A 14,247-nucleotide genomic window follows, 5' to 3' on the forward strand; every position below is an offset into this window, starting at 1 on the left:
AAAGCCTCCGATTACTCGGCTCCGCCAATGCCCTCCATGTTTCGGGGAATTCAAAGGTGTAGCTAGATGTCATTGTACAGGACCTAGAACATCGGGAGTTTGATGAACGTCTCGACTTGATCCGCCAGGGTACCCGTGCGGAGGCTCACGTCCGGGTGGCCATGTCTCAAAAAAGAGTCGAAGACCTTTTGCCGTTACAATTACTCTTCCCTGAACACGAGCGGACGGCGACTTGATCAAGAACATTCCTGACATACTGGTACTTCCCAACTCGCCATGGTCACAGTCGTCAACGTTGCCCTCGATGAGCCCAGGGAGGTGCTGGCAACCACCCAGACACTAAGTCTAAGCTCCCAGTCTGCCAGCCACATCCAGCTCTGGCAGGAGAAAGTTCGTGGTGGATTTGCAGCATTGCCGGTAAGGGAAAACCCGGGACCAAGGCCAAAAAACCGTCTTTACAAGTGACTGACATTGATCCCATAGATCGTGTTCGCCAGTGCCCACGGCCATACCGTGACCGATGTAGACGGCAAGAAATACATTGACATGATTACACAGTTTGCCGTTCTGAACTTTGGCCATGGCCACCCGAAGATCGTGGAAGCGGTGGTAGAGCAGACACGCAAGCTCAGTCTGGTCAACACGAGCTTTATCAATCCACTCTATGCCAAGCTGGCAGATCGTATCACCAAGGTATGTATGTGTTAGGGTTAAGTCCTCTTTGGTCGGTAACATGCTGTGCTGGTTGATTGACCTTGCAATAGAAATTCGGCTATGACTCCATTGCGGCCATGCTCAGCGGCTCTGAAGCAGTTGACTCGGCCATCAAGATCTCTCGCAAGTGGGCATACGTCAAGAAAGGCATCCCTGCCGATGAAGCGCTGATCCTAACCACTGATCGATGTTACCATGGTATCAATCTGACGGTGATGCCATTGTCAAATCGCATGGCAGAAAGTAAGATTGATATCATATCGAACGTGTACTCCCCACTCTAACCTGGCCATAGACTTTGGAAAGCATCTGCCGAACGTGGGGCCGTTCAGTCCCATCGACGGCAGGCTTATTCGATATGGGAGCTCTGAAGATCTGGAGGAAGTGCTGGAGCAATGCGGAACAAAAGTGGCGGCCTTCCTGGTCGAGCCCATTCAAGGCTATGCTGGGTATGTTCTACTCTGAGTCTGGATAAGATGAGATGAGATGACTGCGAGTCTCAAAATCCGGAACTGGTGCTGATCATGGTCGTCTCAATGCCAGAACGCGCATTCCGCCGGACGGATATCTTCGACGTGTGCAAGACATCTGTCAGAAACACAATGTCCTTGTCATTTGTGATGAAATCCAAACCGGGTTCGGCCGCACAGGTCGTGATCTGGCTTATCAGCACGAGCTCGGTGTCAAGCCTGACCTTGTCTTGCTCGGTAAAGGCCTTACTGGAGGTATGTGCAGGTGGTGAATCCTTCTGTCCCCTCCACCCTACCTACTCAGGAGTGCGAGCATCGAAGACGGAAACTGTGACTGATGCTGGACATATATAGGAGTCACACCGCTTTCCCTTGTCATGGGCAAGAAACATGTGATGGACATCTTGGCCCCAGGCGAGGTTGCAAATACCTATGCCGCATCGCCCCCGGCGTGCGCGGCAGCGCTTGCAGTGCTGGACATCCTAGAAGAAGACCAAATCTCGGCCCGAGCACAACGCCTTGGGAGGATAATGTCCAACGCTATCCAGGAGGCTCAACTACCCCATCTACTCGAACATCGCGGCAAGGGCCGGGGCCTGTTCCAGACGTTGGTCATCGATGAGTCTGCAGATGGGTTGGTGACGGCTCGCCGTATCGCGGCTCTGTGTGCAGTCAGAGGCGTCCTGGTTGGAAATGGGAGCAACAGGGTGCGTCTGAGCCCGCCGTTGACCATCTCGGAGACGGCCTTGTTGAAAGCCGTGAACGTCATCGCAAGCGCGTTCAGGGATGTTGGGGCGTTGGGAGATTTCGCCGGGTCGGAGTATTTGAATTGAGATCTCAGGTGGTCATCATAGCCTGATCTACTACGTAAGGGGTAGAAAAGAAAAGATAAACACCCTTTAAGAATAGTCGAAAAGAGGTCACTTGTTGCGAACCCTCTATACTCAACAGGACTGGAGATATAGATTTGAGCAGAAGTTTTGATTACTTGAACCCTCTCTTCTTGTTGACCTCGTCGACAATCTCCCTGGTAGTCTTGACAATCTCCACACAGCCAGGGGAGTCGGAATGACAGCAGACGGTGACGGTGGCGTCTTGGTCAAAGTGCCAGTCCACGAGTGTGCCATCGATGGCCGTCACGCTTCCCTCCTCGACCTCCTGTCTGACGTGCTTCTTGAGCTTTTCCTGGTCCCACGGCAACCTCACCCTCTCGATGACCAGCTGCCCGTCAGCATAGTACCTCACGTCGGCGAACATCTCAGCCCAGAAGGGGACGCCCAGCTCTTCAGCCGCCCGTTCCATACATGTTCCCGGGAGCCCGACGACGGGGATCCCTTTCGGCACGCCGGCCATGACGGCCCGGGCCACGTTGATGTCGCGGCAGCAGAGCCCGTACAGCATCCCGTGCGGCTTGACATGCGACAGCAGCAGTCCCTCGCGGTCCAGGAAGCCCTTCAGCGCCCCGACCTGGTACACTATGTTCGCCGTATGTTCGTCGGGAGAGAGCACCAGCTCCCGACGGCCGAACCCCTGTAGGTCTGGCAGGCCGGGATGGGCGCCTGCCGCTATGCCATATGTCTTGCAGGCTCGGACTGTGGCCGCCATGGTCAATGCATCGCTGCATCATTGATGTTTCTCGTTAGCACATTCAGACATTCAGAATTCCTGGATGATCGGGCACCTTGGATGGAGCCAGACAATAGACATACCCAGCACTGCGAGAGACGGTGACAAATTAGCAAAATCGCTCTTTTTCGTCATTCATAGGAGCACTGCAAGATACTAGTACTTACTGGAATCCGCAAGCGATGTTGGCCTGGTCGATGTAAGGGAACAGCTCCTCGTCGGGGCCGCATTTGAAATTGCCGTACGCCTCCCCGAGATCGACATTGATCAAGACCTTGTTGTTGAACGGTGCCATGCTTGTGCTTCTCTGTAGATGCTAATGGCTGGAAAAGAACAGGAGAACTAGTCTCGCCGGGGATGCTTGGGAGGGACTATGGCTGATGATGGAGATAATATCGCATCCAACTTATACTTGATCAAGTGCAATGAAAATTACTAGATGATAGCTGTCACAAGAGAGGGCCTTGTTATCATGGTGGAGCAGTGAGCCTCCCCGGCCTAGGGGGGGTGCTGAACACACACCTTCCCAGTATGCCAATAGTGGGCCGTCAGTACATATAGTATTGATAACAGTCGCTCGACATTCTTCCAAGAGATCAACTAGGAGATCAAGATTTCGTGCACTTTTCGGCTCATAAGGACACAGGATTGATCCAATTTGAGACAAAGTAGACTCTTGCTCCGTCTAATACATCTAACAACATCCTATCTAGATAAGAAGTGGTGGCAGAGGGGCCGGATGACGGCCTCGGAGCCAGACAGAATTTGATAGACACGGTTCACATTTGTAGTCAGCGTCAAGACGTCTATCCCTTAACTGACCTACGCGGATTGACAATCATCATTGACACGACCTTGTTGTCTCCACTCAGCACAGGATATGCCTAGCTCTGGGATTCAGGTGTGGTTGTCTACTACTTTGACTTCAAAGGAGCATTCTGATCACATTATAACAGAGTCCTTCCTCCACGTCCCTCCACATCCACCAAGATGACGCATCTATTGAGGAGGGATGCCATGATTGAGATATACCAAAACTTGCAAGTGAATGTAGCTCGTCTGTCTCGTCAAGACTCGAACAATCCTATCCCGTAGAAGCCCCGAAAATCGACTCTGTGTCGGTTTCCACTTTGTCGAGCAGGCTCCGGGTTCGCGTCCCAATGACTTGCAAGGACCGGGATTGAGTAGCAAGCCACTGTTATGCAGTAGTGCCAAAGCCTTGCTTGGTTATGTGACTCGGTCATGTGACACGGGAGCCACTGTTGTCGGCGCATGAGAAGGCACCTCCAATGGTGCCGGCAGCGTAGGCATCGATGACGCCTTGGATGACACCATAGGTGCCGCCGACGGTGAGAAAGGCGCCAACCAGCCCCATGAGCCAGTGGCCCCAATATAGAGCCATCTGCCACATGTTCCCCTTCCTAAACTGCGCGTGGTCGTGGAGCCAGAGCCAGGCAGGCAGCATGATTGCCAGGGGCGCGAACCCGAGACTGCCCGCGAGGCTGAGGATGTAGTTGAAGATGGGGACGGCGGCACCGATCAAGAAGCCGACAATGGTCAATCCGATCACGCAGCCCAGCCAGACGGCCCAATGCACCACCGTGTTGGCCTGGAGGTGTCGGGTGTCCCGCAGGATGCGCACAAACATGTACTTTGCGGACACATGCACATAGAGACAGCCGGTGGTCAACAAGCCCAACAGGCCGACGCCATAGGCGGCCTTCTTCAGCGTCGGACCGGCACTGCCCAAGGAGGGCGACGCAACCCACTGTCCACACCACCGGTACACCACCAAGCTGCAGGTCAGGTACGAGGCCGTGACAATCCCCATACACACGTACAGCGCCTTGGAATAGTCCTGGGGGCGACGCATCTCGGAGATGACGGGCAGGAATGCAGACGTGCCCGCGCTGGAACTTAAAATCGTGGCCGCGGCGATGATCCCCGTCACAAATGTCGGGCTACCGATGACATGGTAGCCCAGCTCGTAGGGGCCCGTGGGTGGAGCGGCCGCAGGACGATCGCGGAGAGTGACTCCAATCCTTTGAGGAAAATCAGTAAAAAACAATGGCGGTGACGGTGACGGTGACGGCGGGCCACGAGGCTGGACTTACACCACGATCATGACGGCGGTAAAGATACTGACAAATGCCGCCCAGGTCAACCAGCCAAGATGTTCAAACTTGCGGATACTCGCGAGCAGGGCAATGATGATGGTGGCAATGAAGGAAAACCACTGCGTGCAAAGCGAGTGCATAGAGAGCGCGTTGAATGCAGTGGCCGACCCCACGATCGCCGAGGCCGCACAGATGATCCACGTCAAGACGAACCAAACCCCGGTAACCTCTCGAAGTACGCCGCCTCCGACCACGTTGGCCATGTCGGCGATCGAGTGGCAGCGAGGGTGCCGGTTTCGGAAATCCCCCTGGATCACGCCGGCGTACGTGTTGAGGATGCCAAACCCCACCACCGTGAGAGCGCCGGGCAGAGCACCCAGCGAGTACATGGCGGATGGGATCGTGAGCACCCCAGTGGCAAACGTCACTGTTTTGACCCGTCGTCAGTAGACAGACCTCGACTCGTCGGACGTAAAGACGCTTGCTCTGCAGAACTCACTCTTGAGGAAAATGACAGAAGCCCATATCCAGCCGACAGTCCGGAAATCGACCATGCCTTCCTCCTTTTTGAAGACTTCGAAATTGTCGTCGGTGTTGTTCAGCTTCATCCCCTCATCAAAGGCCGCCGTCTCCGGCATTTTGGAAATGTCTGAGCCAGTCATCTTCGAAGGCCGAATTCCTGAGTCGTGATACAGAGTTCTAGGATGCGAGCAGTGTGATGGACCAGATTAGGGTTGAGAGAGGAGCACGACGAGGAAGTTGGTTCGATTCCCCTTCCATGATAGGAGCAGCAGTTATATAAGTGATAGTAACACGCCTTCAACCCTGGACATGGCTTCGAATCAAGACTTTGGTGTGGTAGGACTACCTACCTAGACTCTGGCACACTGAAGATAGGGGTCCAGATCTGAACGGTATTAGATGGCACAGACAAGCGACGATAAAGTGTCATGATAAACACGATAAAAATTTGAACCGAAAGACTTCACGGGCTCCGATATCTAAGTGCCAACAAATCATATGGTCGAGTTAGAGACCCACCAACTCAGTTGAGTGATCGAGTTCCACCTTATCCGACCACTGATCAATCATGAGTGGTATAGATGACTGCGAGGTACTCGTTATCGATAAGATGAAATGGGATACCGATTCTCACGTTGGGAGCCGTTCACCTCGGAGCCGGCCATGTCGGAGCCGTCATCAGCAATCTCCATCCTGGAAGCGAGGTTTGAAAGGGTTGCGGACGCGGGCTCCTGGAGATGGCCAGGTGCGACTGATTGCCAAATCCGCTGATCTTATTGATGCCTCTCAGTAAAAGCGCTTTCGGACCTGCAGCTCCTGGAGATTCAGCATATAAAAATAGGGGGAAAAAAAAACAAGACGGTGATGTCTAGACGGATCAAGCCATCCCCAAATGTTATGGCTTCCATGGCGCAAACCCCCGACTCTGCGGCGACGCCGTACCAAGGCAAACCCCTGCCAAACGTATCCGAAGATCTGGTGATACCGGGCGTGCTCCAACTCGACTGTGACGAGAGACTTTGGGTTCCTCAAGCAAAGGATGTGTGGTTCCGACCTCTGGTGCTCAACGTCTCCCAGGGGTACTTTGTCAACATCCTGCGTGTCCGCAAATCCGGCATCCTCTCGCGACATCGACATACTGGACCAGTCCACGCGACGACTCTCAAAGGGAAGTGGCACTATCTGGAGCACCCCTGGTGGGCGACGGAAGGGAGCCACGCCTTTGAGCCGCCTGGGGACATCCACACCCTCGAGGTGCCCGACGGGGTCGACGAAATGGTCACTCTTTTCCACGTCACCGGTGCGTACATCTATGTCGACCCGCAGGGGAACGCGCTGGCGATCGAAGATGTCTTTAGCAAGCTCCAAAACGCCCGGGAACACTATGCAAAGGTCGGGTTAGGCGAGGATTATGTGGACCAGTTCATACGATAGGTTCGGTTCTGGCCTAGGCTGACCGGCTTCCATCACTTCAGAAAAAGCCAGACACGGAGGGGATCGAACATCAAAGGGGATTTCAATCGGTCGCATTTGCTTTCTGCGGAGCATCCATTCATCGTGGACCAGGGAGACGTATCATTCGGCCAACCAGTCCGCCGTGTTCATCCATTCTCGGCCCATATAATCAGGCGTCTGGGAAAAGTTGAGAGTTTCGAAAATGTTTTGCCAGTTGGTATCGGTTTGCAATGTTTGTTGTCCGTTGAGCCGTGTATCTTCGGCTTGGCCTTGCACCCCGGAGACGATCAGAGTGCGAAGATCACTCAATAGGCCCTCGAAAAGGGCGTTCACCGCACCGACGTTGGGCCAGTATTTTGCGAGCTCGGTGGCGCATCTGAGCAGGCGTGAGAGCTGGTTGTGAGCATTCGTAGCCACCAACGTCGAGCTCTTGTCCAAGGCCATTTTGATGATGTTGGCGGTATGGATGGCAGCTGCCGTGATGGCCATGTTTGCAGTAAAGTAGCACCGTCCAATTGTGCCCTGAGAGATCATGAGCTCGAATAAAGATATTATTGCTTGTGTAGCCTCGATGCAGATGTCTCTCGAGTCAGCGCTGTCAACAAGGTTGCGATGAAGGTGCAGTTGAATCAGATTGTAGTGCAGACGTAGTTGGCACGACAGGAAATCGTCGCCTTGTGGCAAGTCGAGAGCCCACTGGGCCAGGGCCAAGCTGACCGAGGCCGCGTCTGGCCCACTGCCACTTCCCTGTGGCCGAGTCATGTCAAGAATGTCGAGGATGATGAAGCAGAGCTTGACGTTCTTCGCACAAAACTCAAAGCTCACCTGGGCGTTGGGAAGCTGTCGATCCCCTTCAAGGAAGTCGTCGATCTTCAGAGGAGGTTGATCTGTGTCTCGAATATTGATCATGCATGGCCGCCCATGATCGAGGGCCGAAAAGGTCTCGGCCTGGAATATCGTCCACCAGACTCGGCGATACAACCTTCGTTCCCACTGTGGCAGGCGTGTTGCAGCCCCGTGGGATACATCCCGATGCACACCCATGCCAAATCCAATGCGGCAAGCAACTCCCAGCCAGTAGTAGCTTCCTGAAGTGACAGTGTCGGCGTTTTCCAGGTGCCAGGTAAAGAGCATGGCCGCCTGCATCAAGTGTAGACGATCATTCTCATGGCGAATGTGAAAAAGCAGGCTTGCCCTTCTGAAAAGCGTGCCTTTGACGACCGCACGCGACTCGGCGACCAGGGGATGGTCGCAGACATGAGCACCCGCCAGCAGCACAGCCTGGAACAGCAGGAGCGGTGGCGGCATGTCTGGGTCTTCGTATTGACGTCGAAATTTGGCCTCCTCGATGATCGGGAAGCTCGGGTGAATGCGTGTGAAATAAGCTTCAACCAAGGCGTCCCGCGCCTCCTTGGACGGAAAACACGAAATGTCGTCGGCAATGTCAATGTTGCCGCGTAGATTCCAGATGGTGTTGGGCTTCCAAGGTAAAGGACTCCGAATAGGAGGAAAAGGATAATGCAGTGTCGGTCTCGTAGGCTTCTTTAGGTTCACCAGATGAGTGAGGTTTGAGGCCGGCGTGCCAATATATGCCAACCGAACATGATCGCCATTGTTGTCGAAGACCAACCATTCGGTGGTGTCTACTCCGTGCTGGAAGAATTGCGTCAAAGACTCCTTGGTGAGTCCATGGAGAACGTTGTAGTTGTCAGAAACAAGCTTGCGACCCTCCAAAGGTGCTTGGTCCCCACGGGACATAGAAGCCGGAGAGCTGGCAGGTCGATCAACTCGAGCGACCCCGGTCGAGGACGCGGGGCTACATTCCTCACGTCCTTTGTCCTGGCTCTCATTACGGTGCCAGCTTGCCGTGGAGCTGGGGCGGTTAGCAATGCACGATCCAGCGGAAGTCGAAGATTTCTTACCGGCATTCGAGCCTTGACCTTTTGCACGTTGTGCAAGGATATTCGTCAATCACATCGCACGCCACCTTTCGCCGGCGACATGTGTCGCAAGCCTTCTTCTGCTGCCGTTTTCTCCGAGGTCGCTCGGATTGCACCATGGCGTAGAAAGATTACTAGAAGTAGCTCGCAGAGCTGCTCTGGAGGACTTCTTGGAGAGTTGGCTTATGACCTTAACAAAGCATTCTTGTATCTGCGAAGGGTTCAGGAGGTTGGTAGGGGAGCCTGGATGTCAAAATATATAGGTATTCAATACCAGATTTGGTGATAACAAGGTTATAGCGCTTGCCAGTCCGTATACAGTAGTCCAGGGACGCTGCTTTAGACATACGCTGCAATATCATTGGATGGCCAGGAGAGCACTGTGGAGATGCTACAGCGTCCAATCACATCCATCCATCCGGTCAAGGAGAGTTGCTCAGGCATTCCATTCACCAGGGGACTCGGGAGTGCTCTCCAGTGGACGAATTATATGATCAATACATATTAGTATGCCTCAACTCTTGGTCTCCGTCCTCCATGTCATGCACAACAGGCTCTTGGGTCTTGACCAGCATGCTGTGTGCATACGATGATGTTTCAACGGAAGCGCCGTGATCACGGTTCAACTTCCAGCCGCAAGGTTGGCCTACTGACAGAAGGTGGCACATATGCATAAGATGGATTTTCATGGCCTCATATACACACAGACACACAGCACTGCCAGTCAGCAACGTCAGTGAACACGGAGGACGCAGCTGAGACGATCCTAGACCCCGGCCTTTCATCCTGGTCTTCCGCGCCTCAGCCCCCACACGCCTTGCATCAGCCAGGGGCCAGGGTCTCGACCATTGTGGCGCAGGGTTCCCCTCGACTGCCAACAAGTCTCTGGTCGAGGTCTCACCGCACCATGAACCTCATATCTGACGATAAATGCCTACCTATGTATGCAGAAGCACTTGATGCTCATGAACAGGCAAAATGTCAACAACCACAACATCGATCCATTTACAGCCTTTATCGCCGACTGCTAGTGCTCCAGCGTCAGCTCCAGGACAGCAGCCTCAGCCTTGTGTAGCACCTCCAAACAACATCCCCAACAACAATCCAGTCAATGCCAACCTACCGAACGCTCCTCAACAGGCTGCAGCCAACAACCTAGGCGGTGCGGCTCCTGGGACGACCTCAGCAAGGGCGCGCGTCAAAGGCTGGCTGTTCTTCTTCGTCAAAGTACTCGCTGGTGTCGCCGCCCTCGTTGCAACATACATCGCTTTAAATGTCGCCTTGTGGACTTCAGTCAAGGATTTCCGCGACGACTGTCGGAGTCAGAATGTAAGAATGGCTATGCATTCATTTACCATGAGAAGAAATGTGCACTAGTCGACTAACATTGGACTTCCTGCCCAGACCACTTTGGGTGTGCTCACCCAAACATGCCGTACAGCCTTGCGGAAACCACTTTCGCCGCCTCCATTCCTACCCAAGTCGTTTGGCAGCCAGCGAGTCAAACGATGGCTGGAAAGTGCCTTGACTTCGTCGTCTCTAGTCCTCGGGACTCCGACACCTCCTTCGATCAATGTTGACATACTCTCCTACGCAGCAGCAGGGCTCGCAGGCGTCGGCTTTTTCCTGTTCATTGCCTCACTTCTCCATCAACAAATTGATGTCAGCGCTGGTATGGTAATGACCTTGAGAAGAGCAAGAAACGATCAAACCATGAGGTCTTCACAAAATCTGGGTGCTGGAATGTCAATGTCATGGGTGGCCAACGCGGTGCCTCGACAGGCCCTTCTGTCAGGATACGAACATACTGTACGAAAAAGGCAGCGCAGATTCGTCCAATTTGCCGACAATGGCGATAGTGAATGGCTGCCAGCGGGACAGTCAGCTATGAGGGCGAATCTCGAAGCACAATCAACATTCCGTTCCAGTGACCTGCCGTTATTGTCGAATAAATATGACTCTTCATCAGCAACAGCTGCTTCGTCCGTGGCGAAGCAATCAACTTCCGATGCTGAAGGACCCGGTCTACAGATGCGCAAGTCGACTGCGTCGCTCATCTCAGAAGGGCAGAACTCGTTCTGGGTGTCAGAGAGGACCGCATCAGAAAGCGACAGTGACTACGGGATGGACGCAGATTTCTCCGGTGAATTGCACGAAGAACCCCTTAAATTATGCGAAGAACCTATGCCTCGCCCAGTCAATCCCAGCGTCGTTTCCTATATAAAAGCTCCACCGATCGGAACCGAGTTCGATTCAGTCACCTCCCAGAATTCTGGCCAGTTCACGAGCGGTACCCCGAACATGGCGAGGCCAGATATGGCGCCCAACGAGGGCCGTGTTCTTCAGACCGCCCAATCCGAGCCACTCAGCAGGATGCTTGCCGAAGAGAGCACAACCACGTATTGGACGCCTTATGCCGTGGGAGCTAGAACTTGGGTCCAGTCCCGTCCACCTACGAATCAAAGTGAGGATCTCCTGGGTCTGAGACGGCCTGATCCGGGAGACGTACCTCAACCAGATCACATTGTTGATGATATCGATGCGTGATTCTTCAGGTATTCATCATGTATGTACCTCACTTTGAGCGGACGTGGCTTCTCTTGACGTCCGTCGATGCTGTTCGCTCTCTTGCACATAGCCAGCACTGGCAGCAACTCCAGTGGCGACTAGAGAGAGGGATGAGACCACAGAGGTATGTGATTCCAAGTGAAGGCGGAAACAGTGGCAGATATGTTGATGTAACCCTCTTTCTCTGTGTAACAACGTCTCATGGATTACACAACAGGAGAACGTGGAGAAAAGGTTTTCGGTGTATCAACACCCGATCAGCTCACTTGACGACGAACAAACCTTAGCCTCAGGTGCCTGATGGAGATCCCTAGCCCCTCCACCCCTCCTCCAGGCTGGCTGTCACCCAAATAACCGAGCATTTCCGTGGGGGTCCCCGCAGGTGAGAGATGAGTTGGAATCCGAAACATCCTGATTGGAGTGTACCTCTGGAATCAACTTGGAGTGGACATCGGGTTCGCGCCGACAGCCGCCGGCGTGTGACCGTGTTCGTCTCAAGCACCTATGTATATTTCCGCATGGTAGCCGTACGTATTTATGTAGGTTGTCCCTGTGCAAGGAGAACATATTCGGACCGAAACCGTCTACGCTTCAAAGGAGTGCATGCCACCCTTTGATCAACAGCAACTGCAAGCCATCAATTAGTCCGACAACCACTCTTGCAGCCACTCAATCAGCATGAGTTGCCAGCAGGAGTCATCGACCTCCGTATCCTGTAACTCCTGCCCCAGTGATGGCCAGCACAATGGCTGTGTGGGCGACATTGAAGACTACAAAGTCGAGCTGGACTCGTTACGCAAACGCACTCGGGAGCTTGAACAGAAGCTGTCGGAGGTAGGCCTGGGGACTAATGGCGGTGGTGTCGGGTCTTCTTCGTCGCCATCCAAGTTCCGGTCGGCTCGCTGGTTCAACGACAAAAGCAATCCCGAGATGTCCGCTCTCTATGCTGACCGGTATTTCAATTTCGGGCTCACTGAGGAGGAATTGATGTCTGGAAGACCGATTGTCGGCATTGCACAGTCGGGCTCCGACCTGGCGCCGTGCAACCGGTATCATCTGACACTGGCCAAACGAGTCCGTGAAGGGATTCGGTCAGCTGGCGGCATTGCATTCGAGTTTCCAACACATCCCATCCAGGAGAGTTCGCGAAGGCCTACTGCGACGCTGGACAGGAATCTGGCATATTTAGGGCTGGTCGAGCTGCTGTTTGCTTATCCGTTGGACGGTGTCGTCCTTCTGACTGGCTGTGACAAGACAACTCCCGCCTTCCTCATGGCCGCTGCTACTGTGGTGGGTTCGATACGGGATCCTATCTAGCATGCCCGTGGATGGATCTGCTGAACAATTTGATTTTAGAATATCCCAGCCATCTGCCTCAACGTGGGCCCGATGCTGAACGGCCGCATCAAGGGCTCGAACCAGCGCATGGGTTCAGGAACAGTTGTGTGGAAAGCCCGAGATCTGCACGCCGCAGGTGAGATCGATGATGATATGCTGGTGGAGATGATCACGTCTGGGTACGTCGTGGAGGCTGTTGTGTTTGTTAGGAGGTGTTCTTCTGGCTGACTCTGACTCTGGATCAACAGGACGCCATCTGCTGGCCACTGCAACACTATGGGCACGGCATCAACCATGAACGCGCTTGCTGAGGCCCTGGGGATGGCACTGCCGGGATCCGCGGCCATTCCGGCACCATATCGTGAGCGAGCCCAAGTCGCGTACAAGACGGGCAGACAGATTGTCGAAATGATTCATGCGGACCGCAAGCCAAGTGACATCATGACAAGGGAAGCGTTCGAGAATGCCATCGTGGTCAACAGCGCCATTGGAGGCAGCACCAATGCTCCGATCCACTTGAATGCGATTGCAAAGCATACTGGAGTGCCTCTCGATCTGAACGACTGGGACAAAATCGGATTCGACATCCCGCTGCTCGTGAACGTCCAACCGGCCGGCGAGATGTTGTGTGAAGAATACTACAAGGCGGGCGGTCTCCCGGCTGTCATGGCCGAGCTCCTGGACCAGGGCAAGCTGCACGCCCAAGCCCTGACGTGTAATGGCAGGACAGTCAAGGACAATGTGAGTGGTCAACACTCCTGGGACCGACAGACGATCAGGGCGTACTCGGAACCGCAGAAAGAAAGTGCTGGGTTTCTCCATATGACCGGCAGTCTCTTTGATTCCGCCATCATGAAGACCTCTGTCATATCGGACGGATTCCGCAAAGAGTTCTTGGAAGATCCTAACGATCCCAACGCTTTCGAGTGCAAGGCTGTTGTGTTCGATGGTCGGGAAGATTTCATCCAGCGCATCGATGACCCCAAGACTTCCATCGATAAGAGGACCATCTTGGTCATGAGAGGCGCGGGCCCGATCGGATATCCCGGCGCCGCAGAGGTGGTCAACATGCATGCGCCGGGACATCTGTTGAAGCAAGGGGTCCATTCTCTGCCGTGCATCGGAGACGGCAGACAGTCTGGCACGTCAGGGTCGCCGTCTATTCTGAACGCCAGTCCGGAAGCAGCTGCAGGTGGGAACCTGGCGCTCTTACGTGACGGCGACCGGCTACGGGTCGACCTCAACAAAAGAAAGGTCAATATTCTGGTGGCAGAGGATGAATTGGAGCGGCGTCGTAAGGAGCTCGAGTCTAAAGGCGGCTATGCGATTCCAGAAAGCCAAACGCCATGGCAGGATATCTTCAGGCGGGAGACCGGCCAGCTGAATGAGGGTATGGTCCTGAATTGCGCTGTCAAATATCAACGCGTGGCGCAACGCTGGCCTGCGCCCCGGCACAACCATTGAATGGATCGCTGGAGTGTTTATAATGGTCGAGAC

The 14,247-nt window shown here is 54.1% G+C and overlaps 7 protein-coding genes across 7 annotated transcripts; 4 read left to right on the top strand and 3 right to left on the bottom strand.

Moving 5' to 3' along the window:
* Nucleotides 1–276: 276 nt before the first annotated feature.
* A1O1_08584 (uncharacterized protein) lies at nucleotides 277–2,017 on the top strand (the record flags this gene model as incomplete). Its single annotated transcript, XM_007729443.1, has 6 exons — nucleotides 277–417; nucleotides 484–693; nucleotides 765–957; nucleotides 1,010–1,163; nucleotides 1,258–1,439; nucleotides 1,539–2,017. 6 exons carry the CDS (start codon nucleotides 277–279, stop codon nucleotides 2,015–2,017), a joined length of 1,359 nt encoding a protein of 452 aa, XP_007727633.1.
* A 151-nt stretch (nucleotides 2,018–2,168) lies between these two features.
* Nucleotides 2,169–3,105, bottom strand: A1O1_08585 (lactam utilization protein lamB; the record flags this gene model as incomplete). Its single annotated transcript, XM_007729444.1, has 2 exons — nucleotides 2,169–2,802; nucleotides 2,978–3,105. 2 exons carry the CDS (start codon nucleotides 3,103–3,105, stop codon nucleotides 2,169–2,171), a joined length of 762 nt encoding a protein of 253 aa, XP_007727634.1.
* Nucleotides 3,106–4,050: 945 nt separating this feature from the next.
* A1O1_08586 (uncharacterized protein) lies at nucleotides 4,051–5,565 on the bottom strand (the record flags this gene model as incomplete). Its single annotated transcript, XM_007729445.1, has 3 exons — nucleotides 4,051–4,852; nucleotides 4,925–5,354; nucleotides 5,427–5,565. The coding sequence occupies 3 exons, from the start codon at nucleotides 5,563–5,565 to the stop codon at nucleotides 4,051–4,053; spliced, it is 1,371 nt and encodes a 456-aa protein (XP_007727635.1).
* Nucleotides 5,566–6,346: 781 nt separating this feature from the next.
* Nucleotides 6,347–6,883, top strand: A1O1_08587 (uncharacterized protein; the record flags this gene model as incomplete). The annotated part of the gene is made up of 1 exon (XM_007729446.1): nucleotides 6,347–6,883. One exon carries the CDS (start codon nucleotides 6,347–6,349, stop codon nucleotides 6,881–6,883), a length of 537 nt encoding a protein of 178 aa, XP_007727636.1.
* A 141-nt stretch (nucleotides 6,884–7,024) lies between these two features.
* Nucleotides 7,025–8,963, bottom strand: A1O1_08588 (uncharacterized protein; the record flags this gene model as incomplete). Its single annotated transcript, XM_007729447.1, has 2 exons — nucleotides 7,025–8,777; nucleotides 8,827–8,963. The coding sequence occupies 2 exons, from the start codon at nucleotides 8,961–8,963 to the stop codon at nucleotides 7,025–7,027; spliced, it is 1,890 nt and encodes a 629-aa protein (XP_007727637.1).
* Nucleotides 8,964–9,822: 859 nt separating this feature from the next.
* Nucleotides 9,823–11,391, top strand: A1O1_08589 (uncharacterized protein; the record flags this gene model as incomplete). The annotated part of the gene is made up of 2 exons (XM_007729448.1): nucleotides 9,823–10,173; nucleotides 10,249–11,391. 2 exons carry the CDS (start codon nucleotides 9,823–9,825, stop codon nucleotides 11,389–11,391), a joined length of 1,494 nt encoding a protein of 497 aa, XP_007727638.1.
* A 699-nt stretch (nucleotides 11,392–12,090) lies between these two features.
* A1O1_08590 (dihydroxy-acid dehydratase) lies at nucleotides 12,091–14,214 on the top strand (the record flags this gene model as incomplete). The annotated part of the gene is made up of 3 exons (XM_007729449.1): nucleotides 12,091–12,702; nucleotides 12,769–12,929; nucleotides 12,999–14,214. The coding sequence occupies 3 exons, from the start codon at nucleotides 12,091–12,093 to the stop codon at nucleotides 14,212–14,214; spliced, it is 1,989 nt and encodes a 662-aa protein (XP_007727639.1).
* Between the last annotated feature and the right edge of the window lie 33 nt (nucleotides 14,215–14,247).

Source organism: Capronia coronata (assembly GCF_000585585.1).
Source record: "Capronia coronata CBS 617.96 chromosome Unknown acBCG-supercont1.8, whole genome shotgun sequence".
In the NCBI taxonomy this organism is placed as follows: Eukaryota; Fungi; Ascomycota; class Eurotiomycetes; order Chaetothyriales; family Herpotrichiellaceae; genus Capronia; species Capronia coronata.